This window comes from Megascapheus bottae, unplaced genomic scaffold (genome assembly GCF_031878675.1).
Source record: "Megascapheus bottae isolate mThoBot1 unplaced genomic scaffold, mThoBot2.hap1 HAP1_SCAFFOLD_53, whole genome shotgun sequence".
NCBI lineage: Eukaryota > Metazoa > Chordata > Mammalia > Rodentia > Geomyidae > Megascapheus > Megascapheus bottae.
Genome location: NW_028327559.1, coordinates 1,858,428 through 1,881,454, shown reverse-complemented (window position 1 = coordinate 1,881,454; position 23,027 = coordinate 1,858,428). Strand labels below are relative to the sequence as shown.

The window sequence follows — 23,027 nt, the reverse complement described above, 5'->3', positions numbered from 1 at the left end:
TGGCAAATATAACTGTAACCCCTCTATACATTAAATTTTGAAAAATAAAGTAGATAATCAGCTGAGCAAAGAGGTATACGCTATGGAACCAGAGAATCTCCAAAATGGGTTAAGAAACAACACAAATAGCAAGACAATACATTAACCTTTCCTAAAGCAGGACAAAGAGGGAGGTATGGTGGCCATTTCTGCCATTCAGCACACAGAGGCAAGGGCAGGAAGATAACAAGCTTGAGACTATATAGGGAAATCCTGACTCAATCAAAACCAAACAAATGCTCACAAAACACAAAGCCAGCCAGCCGTAGTGGCTGTATTACTAGCTATTCAGATATAGACAATGGGGAGGTTTGTCATTCAAGGCAAGCCCAAATCTATACAAGAATTCTTCTCAAGTAAAAAGTAGAGCATCACAGTATGTATCCATGAACCCAAGTGTGTGAAAAAGTTAAAGAGGGTCACAGTCTAGGCCTTTCTGGATTCAGGATGAAAAGTGAGAACCAATGTGAATAATGACTAAAGCAAACAGGTATAAGGAATGTAAGTGGCTCCAGTAGTAAAGGGCCCCAGGACGTGTGAGGCCTTGGGTTCCGACCATATTAATGCCAAGAAACAATACAAAATCACCCCACACTCCCAAGAATCAAAAGGCAGTGTGGTAGGACACAGTACTTGGAAAGACATTTCTGAAAACGAAACCTTAAAGTGGCCAACAGATTTGTGAAACAATTCTCAATGTCACTAGGTAACAGGGAAGAGCATCTTAAAAGCCCAAGGCGAGAATGCATTTGTTAACTAGCTTCATTCAGCATTCCACATTGTATATAAATAGGAAAGTATTACATTTACATGATACATAAGTGCAGCACTGTCAGCTAAAGAAGAAAAAGGCATCACTGCAAATGAGATACAAATGCAATACCATCCTGAAGTTGAACACTGTTTGGGGGAGGCAGGTATATATGGGTAAACCAAAATGGAAGAAACCCATATAATCAGCAATTAAGGGAAGTAGCTCATTGTCCTCCCTTCTTTACATTAGTTTTTCCTTTGTTCTTCCCTCCCCTTCTCTATTTTCCTTTTAGTATTCTTTGCTTCTTTCATCCTTTAAACACAATATTAATATGTTAGCAATGATGAATCTATCTGAGGAGTAGCAGTAGGTATCTTCCTACTGCCTGTCAATATTTATTCTCAACTATCTTTTTACAAAGGAGACAGAAAGGAAAGCATCATTACCTTTTCCACCTTTGCAGTGAATTATGATGATGTTGTGAGGATCCTTGGATAACCAGGCAATGACTTCTTTAGAGAAGGAAACCATCTCTCTGGTTTAACAAAAATTTTTAGTTAATTAAAATTCATTCCCAAATTTCAAGCCCAGTGAATTTAGTGCTTTTCTGACCATCCGTGTGGCATCAGACTTACTCAAGAGTGGGGACATTGTGATCCTCTATCATTATTCTATGCACACGGTGATGAAAATACTTAGGGTCATAAGACCGTTCGCCTGAAAGAAATGAGATATGTGTCAGAGCTGTATGCCTACTGACATGAAAGTTAGGAACGAAGTTTAAAATTTCTCTTAGGAATTCTTATCTCCTTTCCATTGTTCTAAAAGGATTTTTAACATCACCAGCACAAAGGTCCTGAGAGGAACACAGGCAGACCAGTGGACAAAAGAGTCAAGGAGAGATGAAGGACATTAGGGACAGATTCTTGTCCTTAAAGACTTTTTCATCCCAAGTAATTTAAAATCAGCTCATGCTTCATATTCCTTACCTTTAACCTTCTAACAGAGTGATTATTCGATCTTCTAGACTGCATATCCTATCATCCTGCATTCTGCTTATTCTATCTTCTAGACTGCTTATTCTATCATACTACATAGGTACCACTAAGTAGAGGTTAATGGTGCTGTCTAAATGCTCAGTCCCTGAAAATATCATTAAATGTTTATTCTGACAATAAAATGCAATAAAAATGTACATAAAAATCATGATTGGGAAATCAGGGGACAGTGAAAAGAGGACAAAAACATGAGAAGGGGTATCACGGTTTGAGAAGTAATGTAACCATTACCTAAAAAAATCTAACTGCAACCCTTCTATACATTAACCCTAAATAAAGTACAAAAAAAAACCCACACCACCATAAAAAAATCTAGACAGGTGTTAATGTCTAGACAGGAGAAAAACTGAAGACAGACACAGCAGAGAAACTGGGGGCACATTCTTCTCTTTCTTCTGTTTTCTTTTGTCGTTTCTCATCACGCGCCTTGTTCTCATCACCAACTCTTTCTGGTGGATCATAGAACATACTTGCTGAATTGTCTGTGATACAATCTGGCATTAAAGGCAGGAAGAGTTGATTGAGCATAAGAGCAGATCTTTCCTGAGCACTTCCTCTGTAAGTCTGCCTCTTCGCTCTCACTGGCCCATCTCTTTCTTAGGGAATGTTGTGTTGCCAAGCTCACTTTTCCTACTACACAGCACCAGCGCAATACAGAGATTTCTGATCTGACTTCTTACTACGTAATATTTACAATTAAATGAAAGATACCCAAGGTGACTTTCTTACATATCTACAGTAGCAAATATATTAAAGTGATATACATACTACAAAGGTTGTATACAAAATAATGCTCAGGATGTCTGGTGTTGAAGAAACGAGCCACTTCCTAAAAAAGATAAATACATTCATAAACTATATTGTTGAAGGCGGCTCCTTTGTACAACTACTTAAAGATACTAGTAAAACATGCTGTCTACTTTTGAAAACGCTTTTGTCACAGCTTTAATCTTCTGATTTTCTTCTTCTTCAAGTCTGCGAAATGCTTCTTTTGACCTAAGAGTATACACTAGCTCCCCCCTTGTTCTGAAGGACAAAGCAGCCAAACATTCATGCCTTCTAATCCTTGTCTATCTCCAGATAGACCCTCAGATTAAACAGGAAGGTGCTGGAGGCATTAAGGTAGGCATGTTAAATCTGTCCAAGTCTCAGTCTGAATGACCTGCCCTTAGCCTTTGTCTCTGGAGGCCTGGCCAGTGTTTATAGTTCTGGATTTTTCTCTTCAAGATGACAAGAAAAGGCATTGTGTTTGGAAAGCAGTCTGCCTTTTGCAGTTTTATAAATCCTGTTCTTCCTGGATCCCTAGATATCTATGAAGTGACTACAAGAGAGCATGGCTAAGATCAAGAACACATTGTATTTTCCAGCAAAAGTAGCTTTTACTTGACTTAGGGGCAAAGGGACATGGTCTGACTGCATACAGAAGTGGCCAGACTTGTTGATGCTTCCTCACTGTGTTTGTTTCTCCAGTAACTGTGGCTGTGTTCCACGCATCTGCACTCTGACCCTTTTCTTTCTATATTCAGTGTTGTTCAAAATACAATGCTGAAACCTTCTTCCCTTTGAAGGACAAGCAGGAACATATGACCTGATTAGCCTCCTCAGGAATTAAGTTTGTTCAGTGTTATGTTTATGATGTACAGATCAACACAAAGTACAATGTTTACCCTCATTGTTTTCAAACTCAAATATTTAAAGTCATATGAGCTATAAAATGTCCACTCAAAAACTTCCAGCTGCCAAATTTACATCTCTTCCTCCAGCTTTATTTTGTCATAGTTGCATGTTTTCCTTTCTACCAAATGGATTTGCAGAATATAATGCATTTCATGACACTTTGGAGCAGTATATAACACTATACTTTCTGTGCGTGCATTTTCCATAGATCCATAAATATTAATCCTATTTTTAAAAGAACAACCAGGGCACAAAACTAGAATTTCTTTTGCTGGTAGAAACTCAGTTACAAAAGACCTACCATATGATTCTTCTATGAGAAACTCAAGAAACATTAACCTGATCTATGGCAATCAAAAATCAAAAGAACACTTTCAGTGTTTAAAAAGTGATTATAAATGCCAGAACATTGTCAACAATTTCATAGTGGTGTTCATTGCATGCCCTCATACATAATTGCGTTAATAGACAAATGTAAGATGAGGGCAATGTGGAGTCTGCATCAGTAAAGGTTTATTTATATAAGCATGCATTACATAATGATGGTTTTTCAGTTAAACACCAATTGTTTTTTTTTGTTGTTGTTGTTTGCCAGTCCTGGGATTGAGCTCAGGACCTAAGCACTGTCCTAGGACTTTCTCAAGGCTAGAGCTCTACCACACTTCAGCCTCAGCACCACTTCCGGCTTTTTTCTAGGTATGTGGTACTGTATTGTTCTTTATTGATACATACGGAAGAATAAATGTCATGCAGATTACTAAGTATCACATGAGATTTTGAGACACACACATGTATATGCGTATACACATACAAAAACACATACATACATGTACATAAATCAGGTTAAATACAACTATTATGTCAAGCATTAGATAACATCATAGTGAAACTTTAAAATCCTTTCTTCTTTAATAATATATAACACAATGCTGTTGTGTGTAATCAATCTACTGTGTAACAGCTCAGCGAAAAGTTACCTCTTATGTCATTATAATCTCTTGCTCATTGATCAACCTTTGTCCAAACCTTCCTCCTTCTGACTCACCCAAGTTTCTGATATTCACTAGTCTAGGCTCACCTTCATTGAGATCAATGTTTTTTTATTTCACATATTCCATACTTGCCATTTGGCTTATTTGATTAACATATAACTTCTCCTTTTGTGTTATTGACAAAGACAGTTGTTTGCAGGAGTAAACAATGCACTATCATGTAGAGGTGCCACAACATTCACCTTGGAATGGAAACTTAAGAGGTGGATTTCATCCCTTGGCTATTCACTGCTGAGCAGTGAGCTTTTAACCAGGGGTACATATGTCTCTGCCACATAATGATCTCTTTAAGTCGCATCAATACCCAGTCGAGGTATGATTGGATCCCAAGATCATTGAAGTGTGATTTGTTTGAGAATCTTCACACTGTTTTCTTGAATGTCTATGCTAATTGATATCATCAATAGCTTGCCATGGGCCATCTTTCTCCACAAGTTTACTAGCATGTGTTACCCCTTAACTATTCAATAATTGTCATGCTTGTGGAATGTTGCAGTGCTATCACATTGTGGTTTCCACCTGCATTTTTCTGATGATGAGTGAGGTTCTACATTTTCTCTTACACTATTTTTTTTACCAATCCTGGGGCTTGAATTCAGCGCCAGGTACTCTCCTTGGATTTTCTCAAGGCTAGGGCTCTACCACTTGTGCTACAGCACCACTTCTGGCTTTTTCTGTGAATGTGATCCCAAGGAATGGAACCCAGGGCTTCATGCATACTAGGAAAGCACTCTACTACTAGGACTTGCTCGCTTGTCTCATAAGAGTTGTGGAGCATTTATTATTTGCCTTGTGTGGGGAAAGAGACCTGTAGTCCTGAGGCTATGTTTGGATAACTGATGCCCAGCTTACACAACAGTACTCTTATGGGATGAAGCTGCTGAGAATTCCAGGAACTTACTTCAAGTACATTCATTGATGTTCACACACTGAGTGATCACCCATCAGAGCATTTCCTGTCATTGACCACTGAATGTATATACATTATATATGAACCTATACACAGATCTCCAATTATATTTCATTAAGGAAAAACAGTAGGAATTACTACAGGAATTCACTGTATGTGAATACATACGTACATATATCGCTAACCCCAAATTTTATGTGCTTTCTTAGTAAGGAGCTTCAAGGGGCTTAAAATTAAGTTAGTCACTTACAGAGCCCAAAGTGGGATTTCCCTTATTTAATTATCAGGGAATCTATGTGAAAGAACATATATATTTTTAGACATGGCTTTCTTCTCCCTGAAAGACTACATATGGGGACACAATTCCTCTCATCCTGTGATGGAGCCTATTTTCTGATCCTTGAATCCAGACTGCTTTTGTAATTCATTTTTGTCTTAGCTAATGAATTCAAGGCCACTCACACTCACTTGAAGACTTAGTCTTAATGGAATTACATTCATTTGCTTGCTGTTCCTAAGGCCATCTCAATGGTCCCCAAGATCTAGCTGCCTGGGAGAAGAGACATAATAACAGAGAGGCAATCAGAAAAGCCAATTCAGATTAGCCAGTCCTCAGAGGAGCGGCAACTGATCAGAGATGCCCAGATCAGCCCAGTGAAGTAGCAAGTCCTGTACCTAATCATTGGAACCACTCCATTAAGCCCCATCCAAATGTTCAAACCACTCTATCTTGAGATAAATAAATGGGTGCTCTTACGAATCAGTAGGACCTCCAGGGCTTCGCATAAACAAAAGCAAGTTGATACCATGCTTTTATGATTTTTCACCAGAAAGAATAAAATGGTAGAACACTGCTTTGCCTGGGTCAACACTAAGCTCTTGAGTCTATAGAGTTCACTCTGTGCTGCACAAATATGCTTACCTGCATTGGATTCCTATAGAATGTATGTATCCCAGAGGATGGAAATGACATGGCGACAAGACGGTCTGGAAAGCAAAAGAATCCCTATTAGGAAAGTCAGTACAGATGGGAACAACAATAATAACAAAAATTATTTGTACATCTATCCAGGTTCTTTTCTCAGAGTACAAGAAGAGTTGATATGATAGTGACATAACCAAGATGATGCATTAAGATGAAGCAATAGAAGTCTAGGGAGGTGATTTTGTGGCAGAGCGTTTGACTTGCATGCAAAAACACTCTGAGTTGGATTCCTCAGGACAACATAAAGAGAAAACACCAGAAGTGGCAGTGTGGCTCTACTGGTAAAGTGCTAGCCTTGAGCAAAAGAAGCTCAAGGACAGTTATCAAGTTCTGAGTTCAAGCCCCAGGACTGACAATACAATACAAAAGTAAATAAATAAGTTATGCAATATCATAATATCCTTAGGCTCAACAGGAACTTAGTGTTTGAAGCCGTCTTCCCTTAGCAAACCTGACCTCATGGATAATGAACTTGTTCTCTGGGATTTTAGAAGATTAAGGTCTCTTTCTCTTGGATGCTTAGATAGCTAACAAAACTGAATAAATAATAAGTGAAATTTTAATGGAGCCACTTGAAATTGCATCGTATTTACTGTCTAACCACCAGGGAGTCTTGGTTTGAAATGAATGAGATTACCTGTGCCCAGATGTAATCTACCAATATATTACCATAACACAGTAGCCTATGAAATCATTGAGAAAAATACTTTGAGAGTATGGAAAGGAAGGAAGGAAAGAAGAAAGAAGAGAAGGTAAGCGAGACAGAGAAAGGAAGAAAGAAGAGAAACAAAAAAGAAGAGAGAGAAAGCAAAAAAGCTAGGCATTTTTGGCTCAATCTTGGAAATCAGCTATTCAGGAGGCAAAGATCTGAGGAACATGGAAAGACTTCATCTCAATAAATGGCTTGGTACAATGGCATACAAGTAGAAGAACTGTAGCTCAGAAAAGCTGGGACAGAAAGCAAGAGCCTACCTTGAAAATAACAATTACATAAAAAGTGCTAGTGGTGTGGCAGAAGTAGGAGAGCCTCCCAAGCAAGCAAGAGACTGAGTTCTTTTCCCAGAACCACCAAAGAAGCCAACGTAGTAACAAATCAAAAACAAAAAGCACAAACCAATGTGCCTTAGATAAAAAACATTGTAGTTTGGGAAAATCAAAGGGAATATTCTTACTTCAAAGGAAAATGTGGATTAAACATAAGTCAATCACATGACAAGTTTCAAAAAACAGTAATATAATTAAGAGAAGTCAATCAACAGTTAAGTTTCACAAACCAGTGATGTAAGTTAAATCTAGGTCAAATCCATCCTTGGCATATCGTCTCTTATTGCCAGACACCTGGGAGGAACAAAAATGATGAAGCTGTAAAACAGAAGTCAAGCACAAAGAATTTGATATTGCTACCTAAAACATTTACCAGGATGGGAAGCAAACATGTCCTGCCCACTTACCAGTCTTCTGATTAATTTTTCTAGATGTCTTTTCTGAGTTGCAAGGTGAAAGATCCTCATAAGTGTTATGAGCCTCAGAAGCCGAAAGAATACAATCATTCTAAAAATTGATAGATACATACTTTTAGTTCAGAAAGAGAAGAGTTCATCAATACATACGTTTAAATCTGTGTACATATGTTACATTGCTCTGCACGACCCCCATGGCCTCCACGTTCTGCTCTAGTGCTCTAACAGTCAGCTATACCCCTCATCCCAGAGGACACTGGGTAACATATGGACATACTTGGTGGTCACAACCAAATGGATGCAGGTGCTAATCACATCTAGGACTGCTGCTAAACACCCTACAATAAATATGAATCTAGGAAGAATGATAGGATGTTTTTGTCCTCTCTTCCCTACCCAAGTAATAACTATCTTCTCAAAATATCAGTAATGCTAAGATTGAGAAATTACTGTCTGGACAAACAGTAATGAGTTCATTCAGATTTATAGACTATTTTAGTTTTCATCTTCCCCCCAAATGAACTTTGTTTGTACATTGGTGTTATTCCTTTTAGTAACAGAGGCTCCCTACAGCTAGTACATGCATATCAGGCAGGGAACAGGTTGCAATACTTCCCAACCATACTGGCTGGTGTTTCTCCTCCATTCAGAAACACAAAGGTGTGGACATGTCCAACAAGATTCATTTGGCAGAACTGCTTCAACCATGGTTCACAGATCCCAGAGTTTCCAATTCAGTGGTCTAGGGTGGAGGCTGATGTGTTCTTTCTTTCTTTCTTTCTTTCTTTCTTTCTTTCTTTCTTTCTTTCTTTCTTTCTTTCTTTCTTTCATCTTTTCTTTCTCTCTTTCCTTCTCTCTTTCTTTCTCTCTCTGTTCCTCTCTCTCTCTCTTTCTTTCTTTCTTTCTTTATTCTTTTCTTCCTTCCTTCCTTTCTGTCCTTCCTTCCTTCCTTCCTTCCTTCCTTCCTTCCTTCCTTCCTTCCTTCCTTCCTTCCTTCCTCATTTCTTCGTTTCTATCTTTCTTTCTGAAAAACACACTTTATTGGGAAGCAGAGTGCTGCACAGCATAGACAACAGAGATTGCCAGATGTGAGACCTACAAGCCACATTTCATAAGACAAAGGGGAATTTTTAGTAAAATCATCTGACCCATGGTTTCCACTGGGCAGGCACTAATGGCTTCCCAGTGGAGAGCTAGAAAAACTCCCATCACTTTCCTGAGGCAGTTGTGGTTCCTAGAGATAGAGCCCCTCAGGTGTGCCTTCTTGTTTTTAATAAACAAGGTTTCCTTTAGATTTTTTGAAGTCTACATTTGTTACTTTCATTCTGCGTTCCCTCAAGGCCATCAGCGCAGCTTCCGTACAGATTGCCTTATTGTTGGCCCCAGAGAGATCATCTTTGCCCTGATCAAGTCATCTAGAGTCACGTTGTCTGCCAGGACAGTCATGCTTTTATGAATGTGGAAGGTGAGCTTATTTTTTTTCTCATCTGGCAGGGGGAACTCAATCTTTCTGTCAATGAAGCCTGGTCTGATCAGTGCTGGATCCAAAGTTTCTATCTGGTTTGGGGCCATGATCACTTTCACATCCCCCCTTGAATCAAAACGATTCAAGTGGCTTAACAGCACCAACATGGTTCTCTGAACTTCTCTCTCACCTCCAGAGTCCAAATCTTACATTCTGGTGCCAATGACATCAATTTAATCAATAAACACAATGGATGGTTCGTGTTCTTCTGCAACTCGAAACAATTCCCATACAAGTAGGGGCCCGTTGCCTAGGTGCTTTTGAATAAGTAGTGAGCCCACCTCTCTCAAGAAAGTGGCCAATGTTTCATTTCCTACTGCTTTAGCCAACAGTTTTACCTGTGCCAGGTGGCCTATAGAGAATGATGGGTGTTTTATACCAATCTCTTCATAATATTCAGGATGAGTGAGAGGCAATTCCTCAGATTCCTTAATATACTGGGTTTGGTTGTCTAAGCCACCCATATCTGCATATGTCTCCTGGGGAGCCTCTCCACCTTCATCACTGTGACCAGGGGGACCGTGTCATCCATTAGCATCCCTATCACCGCATGCACTTTGTGGTTGAGCAGGACTGAGCAGCCTGGTTCCAGCAGGTTCTTGTCCAGGATGGAAAGGATGATGACACAGTGCTCAGAGCCCACAAATGTGGACACCATGGCACAAATGTCATCAGTGATCCTCTTCCAAGGTGCCTACCGACATCAGGGTCCCCCCCAGGTCATCCACCTTTCATCTTTCCTCCTCTTGCTTTGCTTCTAATAGCTTCATTTGTTCCTGATTTCTAAGAAATTCTTCTTCCATGAGAAGATAATCTTTAATTATCTCTAACTTCAGTTATTTCAAGCGACACTGAGTTTAAGGTGTCACCAGTGGCAGTTTGCTGGCAGCATCTGGTCACTTCGTTTTCTTCTTCTATTTCTCCACTCTAGTTGGTACAGGTGCTTCGTATTTCCTTTTCTTGTCCTTATCATCCTTCTTGCTACCTCTGGCCATGACCATGACTCTGACTCCGATCCATTTTGATTCAGCTGCTGTAGCTGCTACCTCAAGTGTTGTCTTGCTACCAAGGTCTCAAGTGGTGTTGAGGTTGCCCATTGAAGGACCATATGGATTGAGGTTATTTTCAAGATCCAAACCCTAGCCAAAGCAATATTTACTTGGGGATCACACTGGACCTCTCAGAAACTTTGGTAAGAAAGAATCTATTTCTTTGACTTCTAATGAATATAGCTAAAAGCCTCCTAACATTAGCCCTCCAATGTACATTGGTATTTTTCTATCTCATTTAGGGAAAGGGAGATAGAGACAGAGGCAGACACAGACACAGATACAGACAGACAGCCACACCCATACACATATTACTTAGTAATCCCTTACTGCTTTAACTTTGCCTTAACATTCTTCGTTTTACCAAACTGCCATTGCAAAAATCCATTATCTGGGTTGCCATATACGTGATTTCCTGGTTTCCATCGGCTATTTTTTAGAGAAGTATAACTAGAGCCACTGAAACTTCATACATGTTCAAGTCAATACACTTGCAACATTAGGAAAAGCAGATTAGTAGATCATCAAGGGGGGATTTCAAAATGATGTTCCAGTTCCTATATCCAATGGAAGTACTTTAGTGAAGACACCTTTAACTGGCTTTAAATGCTGTCTGTTTTTAGATCTCAAGGGTATGAAAATGTATCATTTTCCCTTCATTTGTTCTTCCATTTTTGTGTTACAGTCCCTTGAAATCAGGTTCTTACACTTGCTAAGTAGGCCTCTACCACTCAATCCATGTCATCTTCCCTAATATTTTATTTTCAAAAAATGTATCAGGTTCAGAACTTAAACAGAAATCGGTTCAATATACACAATTTAAGCCAAGAATAAGTACAAATTAAGGAACAAATGAAAGAAAAGTGTGACAGTTAAGTCATGGGCTTCCTACCTTTGGATATCTTTAAAAAATGTAGCATTAAAGAATATGTATGTGATGTCCATAAATAAAATAATGATAGTGATGGCAGCATCTGTAATATTGAGGAAATCTGAAAAATAATGCTTTTTCCTGTAAGAGAAAGTAAAAAAAATGGTTATCTTCTTTAAGAGGATAGAGGAAAATCTTTAGAGCAAAAAGTACTTGACTCAACTTCATTAAAATTGTTATTGTAATAGATTCTATGAAATGGATGGACTGGATTTGGGAAAGAGAAAACATAATACTGGTGGAAGGTATTCAAGTAGTAAATTTGTATTATTACATACTTGCATACCTGATGACAATCAAAGCTTAATGAATAATCCATCTACCCCATCCATTGGACAAGAGGTATGCACTGCCTTCTCCCATGGAGTTGGAAGAAGACAAATGCAACAGTTCTCTTGAGCGACAATTTCAGTACATCATACTATCCCCAGATCAATATATGAGTATCATATGAGATGGGTATGAACTGCGCTTCTGAACTCATAATCTGTCCTTGCACCCACAATGGAATCCCACGGGGCTGCTGTGTCCTTAAAAGGACAAAGACCGACATCCATCTACCAGACTCCTCTCCACCACTGACTCCTGCAGAGGTGAGCACTAGTCCTCCAGGAAAAGCATCTTCACACTCTGAGGCAGTCTGTCAGGATCAGACTAACCTGGCAGTGAATAACTCTGCTTAGCTCAAGAGAAGAAGGAGAACAAGTCCTCAGGAAAGAACATACACTACCTTCTGAAATGACTTGGAGAAAGGGAGGCTAGGAAACCCAGTGCGTGACTCGCCCAGCAGCCCATCCCTAAGGCTTGCCTCACCCATCCTACCTTTCAGAAAACCAGCAAGCAGGAAAGGGAAGCAATCTATTTCTTTCTTGCTACATCTCACTAATGAGATGATAAGCAATCTCCACATCACCTGCAGATGCTTTCATTGAAACTTTTCCTTTCAATGAACTCGGGACTATTTAGAGTGCAGTATCTAGTATTTCACATACTATCAAACGTTACTTGAAATTCCAGTCAGAATCAAAGTATTGATCTATAGACCTCAAGTATATACTTCTCCTTCTAATTTTTAACAGTCATGGGGCAGAACTCTGGGACTGGGTACTGTCCCTGAGCTATTTAGCTCAAAGATACCATGCAACACTTGAGCCAGAGAAACACTTCTGGTTTTCTAGTAGTTAACTGGAGATAGGAATCTCACAGACTTTAGCACCTGGGCTGGCTTGGAACTGTGATTCACAGATCGCAGTTTCCTGAGTAGCTAGGATTACAGGCATTAGACACTGGGCCCAGATTCTTCTTCTTTTTTTTCTCAAGTCTTGGTGCTTCAACTCAGGGCCTGAACACTGTCCTTGGACTTTCTCAAGGTTAGAGCTTTACTACTTGTGCCACAGCACCACATCTGGCTTTTTCTATATGTGGAACCGAGGAATTGAACTTGGGTCTTTCTGCATGCTTGGCAGGCATTCCACCATTAAGACAGACTCCTGGCACTCATACTTCTCCTTCTTAACATACACATTGACATATTAATTACCTGGTCCCTTTTGGTAAGTCCCTTTAAGCTTTATCTGTTCAAAGACTTTTCTCAACTACTCCATGAGAGTGTCTCAAGCAATATAAAACTAATTAAAGCTACTCAATGAAAATCTGGGTTTGGGCCTTGGCTTCAAGAATGCTTTTCAAGAGGCACACATTTGTTTGGATTGATCTTCTAATTAATTTAGTATCCTGAAAAAAATTTGGCTGGGAGTTTGTCCTAGTAGAATGCTTGCTATCATGCACCAAGAACCTGGTGCAATTCCTTGGCACCACATATATAGAAAAACACTGGGAGTGGTGCTGTGGCTCAAGTGGTAGTTCTTTAGCCTTGAGAAATGTCCAAGGACAGCGCTCAGGCCCTGAGTTCAAGCACCAGGACTGGCAAATAAATGTTATTTTGTGTAAATCAAGGAGATAAATGGGAGTTTCAAGCACACAGTTAAGGGAAATAGTGAGCCTGAGCTACTTGGTGGAGGAGCCAGTCTCAGTAGGGTTCTTCAGATTTAGGCTTCAGAGAGAACAAAACTTACCCTTTCAGAAATACTTGTAGAACAACATCCAAAAGGAAAAATATAGCAATCACAAGGGAAAGTGATCTGTACTCTAATGGAATATGGAGTTTGCTGGTTGTAACTGTAATATCTGTTACCATTAGACCAAGATCGACAAAAATCAGTAGTATTGCCAAAATCCTAAAATAAATAAAGACAATGAGAGTTTGGCACCACATTTCAACAATTCCTAAAACTATATGTCAGATGCTAAAAAGACATTATTTAAGATTATAGTGGCCAGTGGTATGAAGAATTAGTGCATTACTATCTAAAAACATTGTTCAGTTTTTTTATCCAATAGAAGCACTGAATAGTGAACAACATTCCCTCCTAAACAGTATACTGGAGGGTATGTAGAAACCACACAATAACTGCAAGCTAGAACAAAAATGGAAATGAAATGACTAGTCTGTCAGTATAAACTCTTTAAATATTGATAAATTCTGAAGATGAATCTATCAGTTTCTTTTAGCACATTAAAAGTCATCAATCTGAATCTTTGTCAGACTGTAATAGTTAAAGCTCAGTGAAGGCATAACTGACCTAGCGCTTGAAGGACTACCTGCCTGTGTGCGGTGGTTCATAGCTATGATATTAGCTACTCATGAGACTGAGGAGGATACCAGGTCAAGGCCAGCCCCAGCAAAGAAATTCCACAAACCCACTTCAACAAGACAAGCTAGGTGTGATGATGTGAGCCTCTTGTCCCAGCCAGGTCAGTAAGGCAACTTCAGTCTTCCTACTGAAGTCCAGGCCAGTCAGAGCAAAAAGCCAAACCTTATCTCAGAAATAAGAAAGCAGGAAGGGCTAGAAGTCTAGTTCAGTCAGTGAAATGCCTGTCCAGGAAGCATGAGGCCCTAAAATGACTAATGCCCACTTGGATCCTAAGATTTTTATTGAGGATTTTAACATGGATATGATTATTTATTTGGGAGTACTCCTTGCGCAGCTATGGACACATGAAAAAGAATTCAATTCCATACATATTTATGGAATTGAACTCTAAGTGCTTTGAAGCCTTTCTGTCACATATTTTAAACGGACTACCCATTGGTTGTATCGTTTATGTCGTTATGACGATGAATTGAGAAGATTTCAAAGTCTTTAAAACTGAAACTCAAATGAAAATACTATTAATTTTTATGTACTCTAAGGCACAGTATAAAATTATTCTCATATGTAGAGTGGAAGCCTAAGGAACGTGTTTCCAGAATGGAGGAATCACATAAATAAGGGAGTTATTAGAATACAACCTATACTTCCAAAAGTTTAACACTTCGTTGTTATTCTTTCCTTTATTTTTGCTTTCCTTCTTTCCTCACTCCCTCCATACTTTTCCCTCTTTCCTTCTTTCCTACTTTCCTTCCTTCCTTGCTTCCCTCCTTCCTTCCTTGCACTCCCTCTCCCTCTCCCACACCCTCCCCCTCTCAATCTCCCTCTCCCTCTCCCTCACACCCCTCCTCTCATTCTTCCAGTATTTCTGTCTTTCCTTCTTCCTTTTCCATTCCTGAGCCTTGTACTCTAGGTGCTGTCCCTGAGCTGCTTTTGCTCAAGACTAGCAAACTCACTTGAGCCAAAATGCCACTTCTGGCTTTTTCTTGAGATAAGAATCTCAAGAACTTTCCTGTCCAAGCTGGCTTCCAGTGGTAATCCTTAGCTTTCAGCAAGGATTAGAGATGTGAGCCACCAGCACCCAACTTATATTTACTTACTTTCATGAGTAGAAAAACACATAGCCATATGTCATTACATAGACTTGCTTAAATGCCATTTTTTTCTGAGTTATAAGACCAGCTTAAGACAATTTTCCAAGATCAATTGGATTATAGTATGAAGGCACACACGGGTTATTTTTCAACATCTTAACAGTAGAAACTCTTGTTGCTCAGTTTGGACTTTCTTAGATTCTTTTCACTTCAAATATTGATGTTATATTTTATATACATACTTCATTGCTTGTATTTCTACAGTCTTACCCACCTGAATGATAGAGACAGTAGAATTTTATTTGCAATTTTCTTCATGTGGTTGCTGTAAAATGTGAACAAAAATAAAATCAGTCACATTTTGTCTCTCTTGATATGGCTTTTTTACCTTTTAAGGAAAAGAGTGATCTGTTGGTCTTAGGACCCGAAACTTTGGTGCAAATCCAAACAAAAGTACATGCATTGCACAAGATTAACCAAAACCAAAGTCCTGTATAATATCAATTTAAAGGGATATTCTACACCAGTTTTATAATGAAATGCTTTTAATAAACAACTAAAATATTTACATTTATGTTTCATGAGTTTTTCACCTTCACATCCAGAATATATGAGGAAACAAACATACATATACCATACACCAAGTTTTGAATCTTTAGTGTAATATTTACCTTTCACATAAAATTCTAACCCTGACTTGATGGTAAGAGACTTTTCATCCACTAAATAAAGCACATACAATATGAGGGGCCTGTCCTCAGCTGTCAGTTCTCCATGAACAACTGGAAACCTAGTCAAGTCATTATATATTGGCCAACCCAATTCCCAGAGCAATGAAATGAGGTACATCGGGATAAACACGGGCCCAAAAAGATTCTCGTGTCTTCATCATCATCTCTTGATATAGACATCTGACACGTAGTTGGGCAGAATTTTGTTTAAGGCTTGAAATACACCTTGGAGGTGAGCCATTATAGGAAAACATATTTCAAATTAAAACTTCCCTAAGGACTAGTCTTTTCTCATTCTGAGAGAGAGGGGGGGAGGGAGGGAGGGAGGGAGGGAGAGAGAGGGGGGGGGAGGGAGGGAGCAGGGAGAGAGAGGGGGAAGGGAGGGAGGGAGGGAGGAAGGGAGGGAGAGAGAGAGGGGGGAGGGAGGGAGGGGGGAGAGAGAGGGGGAAGGGAGGGAGGGAGGGAGGAAGGGAGGGAGGGAGGGAAAGAGAGAGAGAGAAAGAGGAAGAAGGAGGAAGAGGAGGAGGAGGAGGAGGAGGAGGAGGAGGTGGTGTAGGAGGAGGAGGATCAATGCTGGTGTTGTATCCTCTAGCTGGAGATAATGGAGCACCTGCAGAGTAGTTTCTTATCCTGCTGGGGCTTCCATCAAAACATTGAATTGGCTTTGGCCATTACAATAGATTAGGAATAAGAAGAATTCTTGATATTTATTCTTAAGACAGCTAAGGTTTGAGAAAGGTAGCTGCAGATATTACATCCAATGCATCTTAGAAAAATATCAAAAATCCTGTATTGTCATCAATACTTCCAAGAAAGTTCTCTAATCTAAATCACTTTCCTTTCTTTGACTATACTTTCATGTGTGTCTGTACCTACATTCATGTTAATATCTATAAGTATACCTAGGTGAGTGGTGCATATATGTTCAGAACATACCCTTCATTGTTGTTAAGTTCATCACGTTTTGTTGTGGTATCAGACAAGATATCGCTACAGGATGAAAACAAAGCACATTGTCAGGTATCTTCTAGACTTGATTACATATCCCCCCATATTTCTCCAATAACCATCAACAAACCGTTCAAAAATGTTTTGTTCTAATTCTATGTATTTCAATATATTCTGTAGTTTATCTAGCTGTCTATTTCTACTGGAATTCCATCATGGGATGATAGCATGCAGTAATACAATCATTTCTTTTTTCCCATATATTTTTTGTAATTAATGGAAGGGTTACATTATATTCACCAGATTGAAGGTGCATCACTTCACATACATTGATACCCTTTCTCATGTCTTGGTCCCCATTTCCCTCCCTTCCCCCCGGAACATTATCTTGTTTTCCCCCCTTCCCTATCTGTTTTCAAATAACCAAATATACGTATATACAATATATCAGATAACAAGGTGAAATACTGTAACAATATGAGATAACCAAGGGACGGCAAAAGAGATGAGAGATAACAGTACATTAAGGACAACAATCACTCATTATATGGCTTTTGTTTCTATATCCTGGAGGTCCTTTCATTTAGTGTCATACGACATGGGCTTATGTATCTAGGTTTTGTTCTATTGTATATCTCTGCTAGGGGAGCTCAAGGTTTCTACTGATTATGACAAATGAGGGACACCATAGAGCCTATGCTCCTTTGAGTCTGACTTACTTCACTTAATATGATTTTTTCTAAGTGTTTCCATTTCCTTCCAAATGGGGCGATGTTGTTCTTCCTGACAGCAGCATAGAATTCCATTGTGTATAAATACCACATCTTGTTGATCCACTCATCAACTGAGGGGCATCTGGGTTGGTTCCATTCTTTGCTATGGTAACTAGTGCTGCAATGAACATCGTTGTGCTAGTGGCTTTAGTATGTCCTTGTTTCTGGACGATTGGGTAGATGCCAAGTAGTGGAATTGCTGGATCATAGGGGAGCTCTATGTCTAGATAAGTAGGGCTGCGTTAAACTGCAGAGCTTCTGTATGGCAAAGGACATAGCTAGAAAATTAACTAGACAACCTACAGAGTGGGAGAAGATCTTCACTAACCATACAACAGACAAAGGCCTCACATCTAAAATGTATCAACAGCTCAAAAAAAATGAATCACTTCAAAACTAATCTCCAAAGAAACAACCATCTAGTAAACAGATGAACCAAAGACTTAAGAGTCTTCTCTGAAGAAGAAATATGAATGGCCTATGGACACATGAAGAAATGCTCGACATCTCTGGCCATAAAAGAAATGCAAATCAAAACAACTCTAAGGTTCCACCTCACTCCAGTTAGAATGGCCGTGATTGAGAAATCTAATAACAACAGATGCTGGAGAGGATGTGGACAGGAGGGATCATTACTCCACTGTTGGTGGGAGTTCAAATTCCTTCAACCACTATGGAAAGCAGTATGGCATTTCTTCAAAAGACTAAACAGAGCTCCCCCAATCATTTCTTATGTGTGTCTATTAAGACTTCCTTTATACTCTACAAAGAAAACCATTTGTATAATTACATTGTAATAGAGAAGGAAAAGAACAATTCTGCCTTTGTGCTGTAAATATTTCCTTTGGAGAAAGCTTGGGGAGTGCTGGGATGATACTTATTCTGTGACTGTTGAGTGGAATATTAGGCAGATATGTGCTTCCATTGGCTATATGTCATCGGTTGAATCGGTTGTGGATTCTATGGAGAGGATCTAACATGGTTGGGATCCATCTCCTCATTTATGTGCAGCGGTGTCTGTTGTGTGAAATTGGGTGCATTGAGGCTTAGCTGCCTTTTTGTTGCTAATCATTGCAGTATCTTAGCCACATGAAGTCACTTTCATCTTGTATTATTTTCAAGTTTTCTTTGTTACATAGAAATACATTTTCATTTTCTTCCTTTTCAGCTCCATTCTGGGAATACCTTTTTCCATCCTTTCACTTCAACCTGTACTTGTCTTTGCTAAGGAGGTGAACTTCTTTTTGGGATATTTTTGTGCTGAAACTACTAGGGCTTCATCTTAGGGATTGGTTGCTCTTCCTTAGGTTTCTCTATCAATTCTGGGACTCTACCACTTGAGCCATACTTTCAGCTTTTTGCAAGTTAAATGGAAATCACAATCTCATACATTTCCTGCCTATGCTGTCTTTGAACCATGGTCTTCATGAGATCTCAACAGTACTGACCATTACAGGCATGAGACACCATTGCCCAGAATCTGTGTCGTCTACCTTGACTGAGGTAAAAAGTACCAGGTGTATAGTATTCATGAGGTACATAGTATACATGATTCCATAATTTCAGCAAAGCAGTGCCAATATATATATATATATATATATATATATATGTATATGTATAAAAACACACACATGGAGAATTCTTAGGTGAGTCTCCTGTCTCCTGGAATTTATCATTTGTTTAGATATAAGACTCTTCTTGGGGTGGCTACATAAAGACAATCGCATTTGGAACAGCATGAGGTAGTGGTAGGCAGGAAGCAGAGGTGCCTTCAGAAAGTTCAGTGAAGCTAAGAATCCTACAAGTGCTCTTCCCTCTCAGGTAGTGTCTCTATGTTAGGTGGGTGTCCCAGGCCTTCACAAGTTCCTTCATCATTCCTGATGGAGCTTCTCTCACAGCCCTATAAAGTCTTGATATGTCTTCACAGAGATGAAACACTGAACCTTGAGTTTTTTGGCTGTTTTGCTTTGTTTAGTTGGTTTTGTCCTTCTAGTCCTGGGTCTTGAACTCAGGGTGTGGGCACTGTCCTTGAGCTGTTGCAATCTATCACTCTATCACAACCTACCACTATAGCAGCACTTCTGAGTTTTTCTATGTGCATGTAGTACCTAGGAATCAAACCTAGGGTTTCCTGTGTGCTAGATAGGCAATCTAATAGTAGACCACCCACTCAGACCAGTTGTTTACTTTTTTCTTTTATTTCCTTTCTTTCTTAGTTTCACTCCCTTCCTTCCATCCTTCCTCCTTCCCTCCCTTTCTCCATCTCTCTGTCTCTGTCTCTCTGTCTGTCTCTATCTGTCTCTCTCTGTCTTTTTTCTTTCTTTCTTTTTCCTTCACCTGGCTTGATACTTGATTTTGGGGAAGAATGCGGTGGGCGTTGGTCCAGAGTCTTATACTCAGGGCTTGGCTGCTCTCCCAGAAGTCTTCAGCTCAAAGCTTGTGCTATGCTCCTGGAGCCATAGCTGCACTTCCAGTTTTCTGATGATTAATTAGAGTCTCCTGGAGTTTTGTGCTTTGGTGACTTTGAACTGCAGTCCTCAAATCTCAGCCTCCTGAATAGCTAGGATTGCAGGGGTCAGCCAATGGCACCCAGTGATACTTGATAATTTTTTCATGAAATATATTAACTGTAAAGTGAGATGACTCAAGACTTGAGCTGTGGCATTCACAATCAAATCAAATGTCAGTGACAACATTGATTTGTCTTTTCAATCAGCTGTAGTTTGGAGGTGTAAATGCCCTCAATCCACCCAGTTTGCTGATTCCTTCATCTCATCCATTCTTCAGCATCATCTTGATGCTTCTGTCTCAGATAGGATTCAGAAACCATAGTCCTGAGGCAGGAGCTCGATCCTTGGGATTAGAATGTGGCCCTCACTTCACTTGGTAGAAGCACCATAGCAGAAGCACTCTGGCAGGATAATGAATACTTCTAGGATTTTAGTTTCATTGTTTTCTGCTAAAGAGTCTTCAGAAAACAGTGGAGCCTCCTACATCCTATTACCTCCAAATAAAATAATTAAATCACTACTGCTTTGTAAAACTTAAGAGAACTTTAATCTCCCTGAGAGAGTCCACATGAAGTATCTAAGTGACAAATGTAGGAATGATGATTCCCTCAATAAGAAAATCACTCCCCCGTGCCCTCCTCCCCCTTCTTCTCCTCTTCCTGCCACTTTCTCCCCCTACTCTTTTTCTTCTGTGTCTTCATCTTTTATGTCTTCCCTTTGTCCAATTGTCTTTCTCTTGCATTGTAATGGGGATTGGACCCAAGAACTTGCCCATGCTAGACACTTAAATGACTTGCTACACATATCCTATCTCAAACCAAAGACAGAGGAATAGTCTGTAAAGATCTTAATGCCCGCTTCAGTGAGGAAAATGCTCTGAAGTCTAGACACTGGCCGTCTCCCTTCCCAGCCCTTCCAGTCCCTGTGACCACCCCAGCCAAGATGGCCTCTAGAGTGCAAGTTGCTGAAGTGTGTCACATTTTCTATGACATGGAAGTTTAAAAATTCTCCACACCAGAATAAAGCAAGAAAAGGAAGAAGGTTGTCCTTTTTTGTCTCATTGCAGACAAAACTTACATCATTGTTGAAGAAGGCAAAGTAATTTTGGATGGAGATGTTGGTGTTACCATAACTGATCCTTTCAAGCATTTGGGGGAGTGCTTCTTGAAACAGGTTGTCACTATGCTTTGTATGATGCAAGCTTTGAAACTACAAATTCTAGAAGAGTTGATATTTTTGTGGGAGCAAAAAAAGTCAAATGATCTGTGTGAACTCCATGCCATTACAAAGAAGCTTCAAGGCATAAAACACGAATGTCAAGCAAATGGGCTGGAAGACCTCAACATGCTTGTATTGCTGAAAAGCTAGGTGGGTCATTAATTGTACTTTCTGAAGGGTGCCCTGTTTAGGCCATCATTCAGTGCCACAAATTAAAGCTTCCATGTTTAATGTTATCCTCTTGCTACCTAAGTAAAGCAAATTTACCTAGGACAGGGTTTTACTGGGGGGAAGCTGTCTTGTCATCTTCTAGAGTAAACTAAGATATATAAATATATGGGGAAAATAGCCATAAATATATCTAGAGTCTAAAGTTAAAAACAAAATCTTGGTGCAGGAGTGCGGGAGTTGGATGGCGGGAGGTGAGGTTCCTGGTTTCAGAGAAGATGGCAGAGAAACTGGATTTCATAGGGCAAGACTCAGTGAGGAGGTGGTCCTAACTCTTGCAGAGCTCATGGAAAGGCTGGAGCAGGCCTGGAGGATGCAAAATTTGCTCCTGAACTTCTGGAGAGCAAGTGTGAAATTGTAGAAGGCGTCACAGAACATCTGGATCACATGGAAGAAAATCTCAAAAGAGCCAAAAAGGGAGATCTGAAGGTTAGTATATGTCAAATGGAGATGGAGAGAATCCGTTATGTCCTTAGCAGCTGCTTGCAGTATTGACTCACAATGATAGAGAAGTTTTTCCCTCACATTCTAGAGAAGGAGAAGACAGGATCCTGAAGGGGAACCTTGCAGCCTTTCTCCAGAGGAATTTCCCTTCACCAAAGAGCACATGGCTCACAAGGACACTTATCTTAAAAATGTCACCTTAAAGCACATGCCTCCCAACTTACAGAAGGTGGACCTCTAGAGGGCAGTTACCAAACTAGATCCAGACTCATATGTGCTTCTGAGAGTAAAAGAACAGCAATAAAATAGTTTGGTAGAACCGAATCAGATGAGCAGATGGATTGGATGAGGACTCCCAACACTTGATCCAGTATTGTTCCTCTGATTGCTTCTGGAGCAGTGCAGCTAATTTAAAAATAACCAAGTGTGAAGACACGGAACCCCAGAAAACATGAGAAAGCCTATGTCTCTACATGCCTCAGAACACTAAGGAGCTATTGCTCCTGACAGCAGGCTTTTCTCCCATTGCTGTGGGCCAGTAAGAATGGCAGGAATGCTACACTTCCATCTCAGCCAGCATCAGTGTGTGGGGCCCTTGCTCTTTTTGTTCTGAATATGAGGCAAATAAACAAGTCTGTATACCTTTTCAAAATAAAATTCTTTGAAAAATAAAGAATAATTCTTTTAAAAAATCTTAATTGTGAGAAGACTTTAAGAACAGTGTTGAAAGAAATCTATGGACACTTGGATGCCAATACAGTGATCTCCATGTTTGCTTCTTTACACACACACACACACACACACACACACACACTGTACTTTCTATCTTACATTTTAATTGGTAATCCACTTGTAGGTACTCTTTTGGTTTCTACTTCAGTTTTGCTAAAGAATAAAAAGGAATGCAAAAGAAACCATGTCAGTTTGGGT

At 39.6% G+C, this 23,027-nt stretch overlaps 1 protein-coding gene and 2 pseudogenes across 1 annotated transcript in view; 1 reads left to right on the top strand and 2 right to left on the bottom strand.

The window, feature by feature from the left end:
• LOC150039683 (phosphatidylinositol 3,4,5-trisphosphate 3-phosphatase TPTE2-like) overlaps positions 1-23,027 on the bottom strand; it is a 64,735-nt gene that overhangs the window by 26,696 nt on the left and 15,012 nt on the right. The window contains exons 9-19 of the mRNA XM_090327662.1: positions 22,929-22,982; positions 16,913-16,966; positions 15,520-15,570; positions 13,516-13,677; positions 11,402-11,521; positions 7,927-8,026; positions 7,750-7,813; positions 6,413-6,477; positions 2,620-2,680; positions 1,429-1,510; positions 1,240-1,328 (exon numbers count right to left, since the gene is read on the bottom strand). Of these exons, the coding sequence (XP_090183788.1) occupies positions 1,240-1,328; positions 1,429-1,510; positions 2,620-2,680; positions 6,413-6,477; positions 7,750-7,813; positions 7,927-8,026; positions 11,402-11,521; positions 13,516-13,677; positions 15,520-15,570; positions 16,913-16,966; positions 22,929-22,982 (902 nt within the window). The remainder of the gene's footprint in view (positions 1-1,239; positions 1,329-1,428; positions 1,511-2,619; positions 2,681-6,412; positions 6,478-7,749; positions 7,814-7,926; positions 8,027-11,401; positions 11,522-13,515; positions 13,678-15,519; positions 15,571-16,912; positions 16,967-22,928; positions 22,983-23,027) is intronic.
• On the bottom strand, positions 9,170-10,311 carry LOC150039685 (26S proteasome regulatory subunit 4 pseudogene; annotated as a pseudogene).
• LOC150039684 (DNA replication complex GINS protein SLD5 pseudogene) lies at positions 21,872-22,606 on the top strand (annotated as a pseudogene).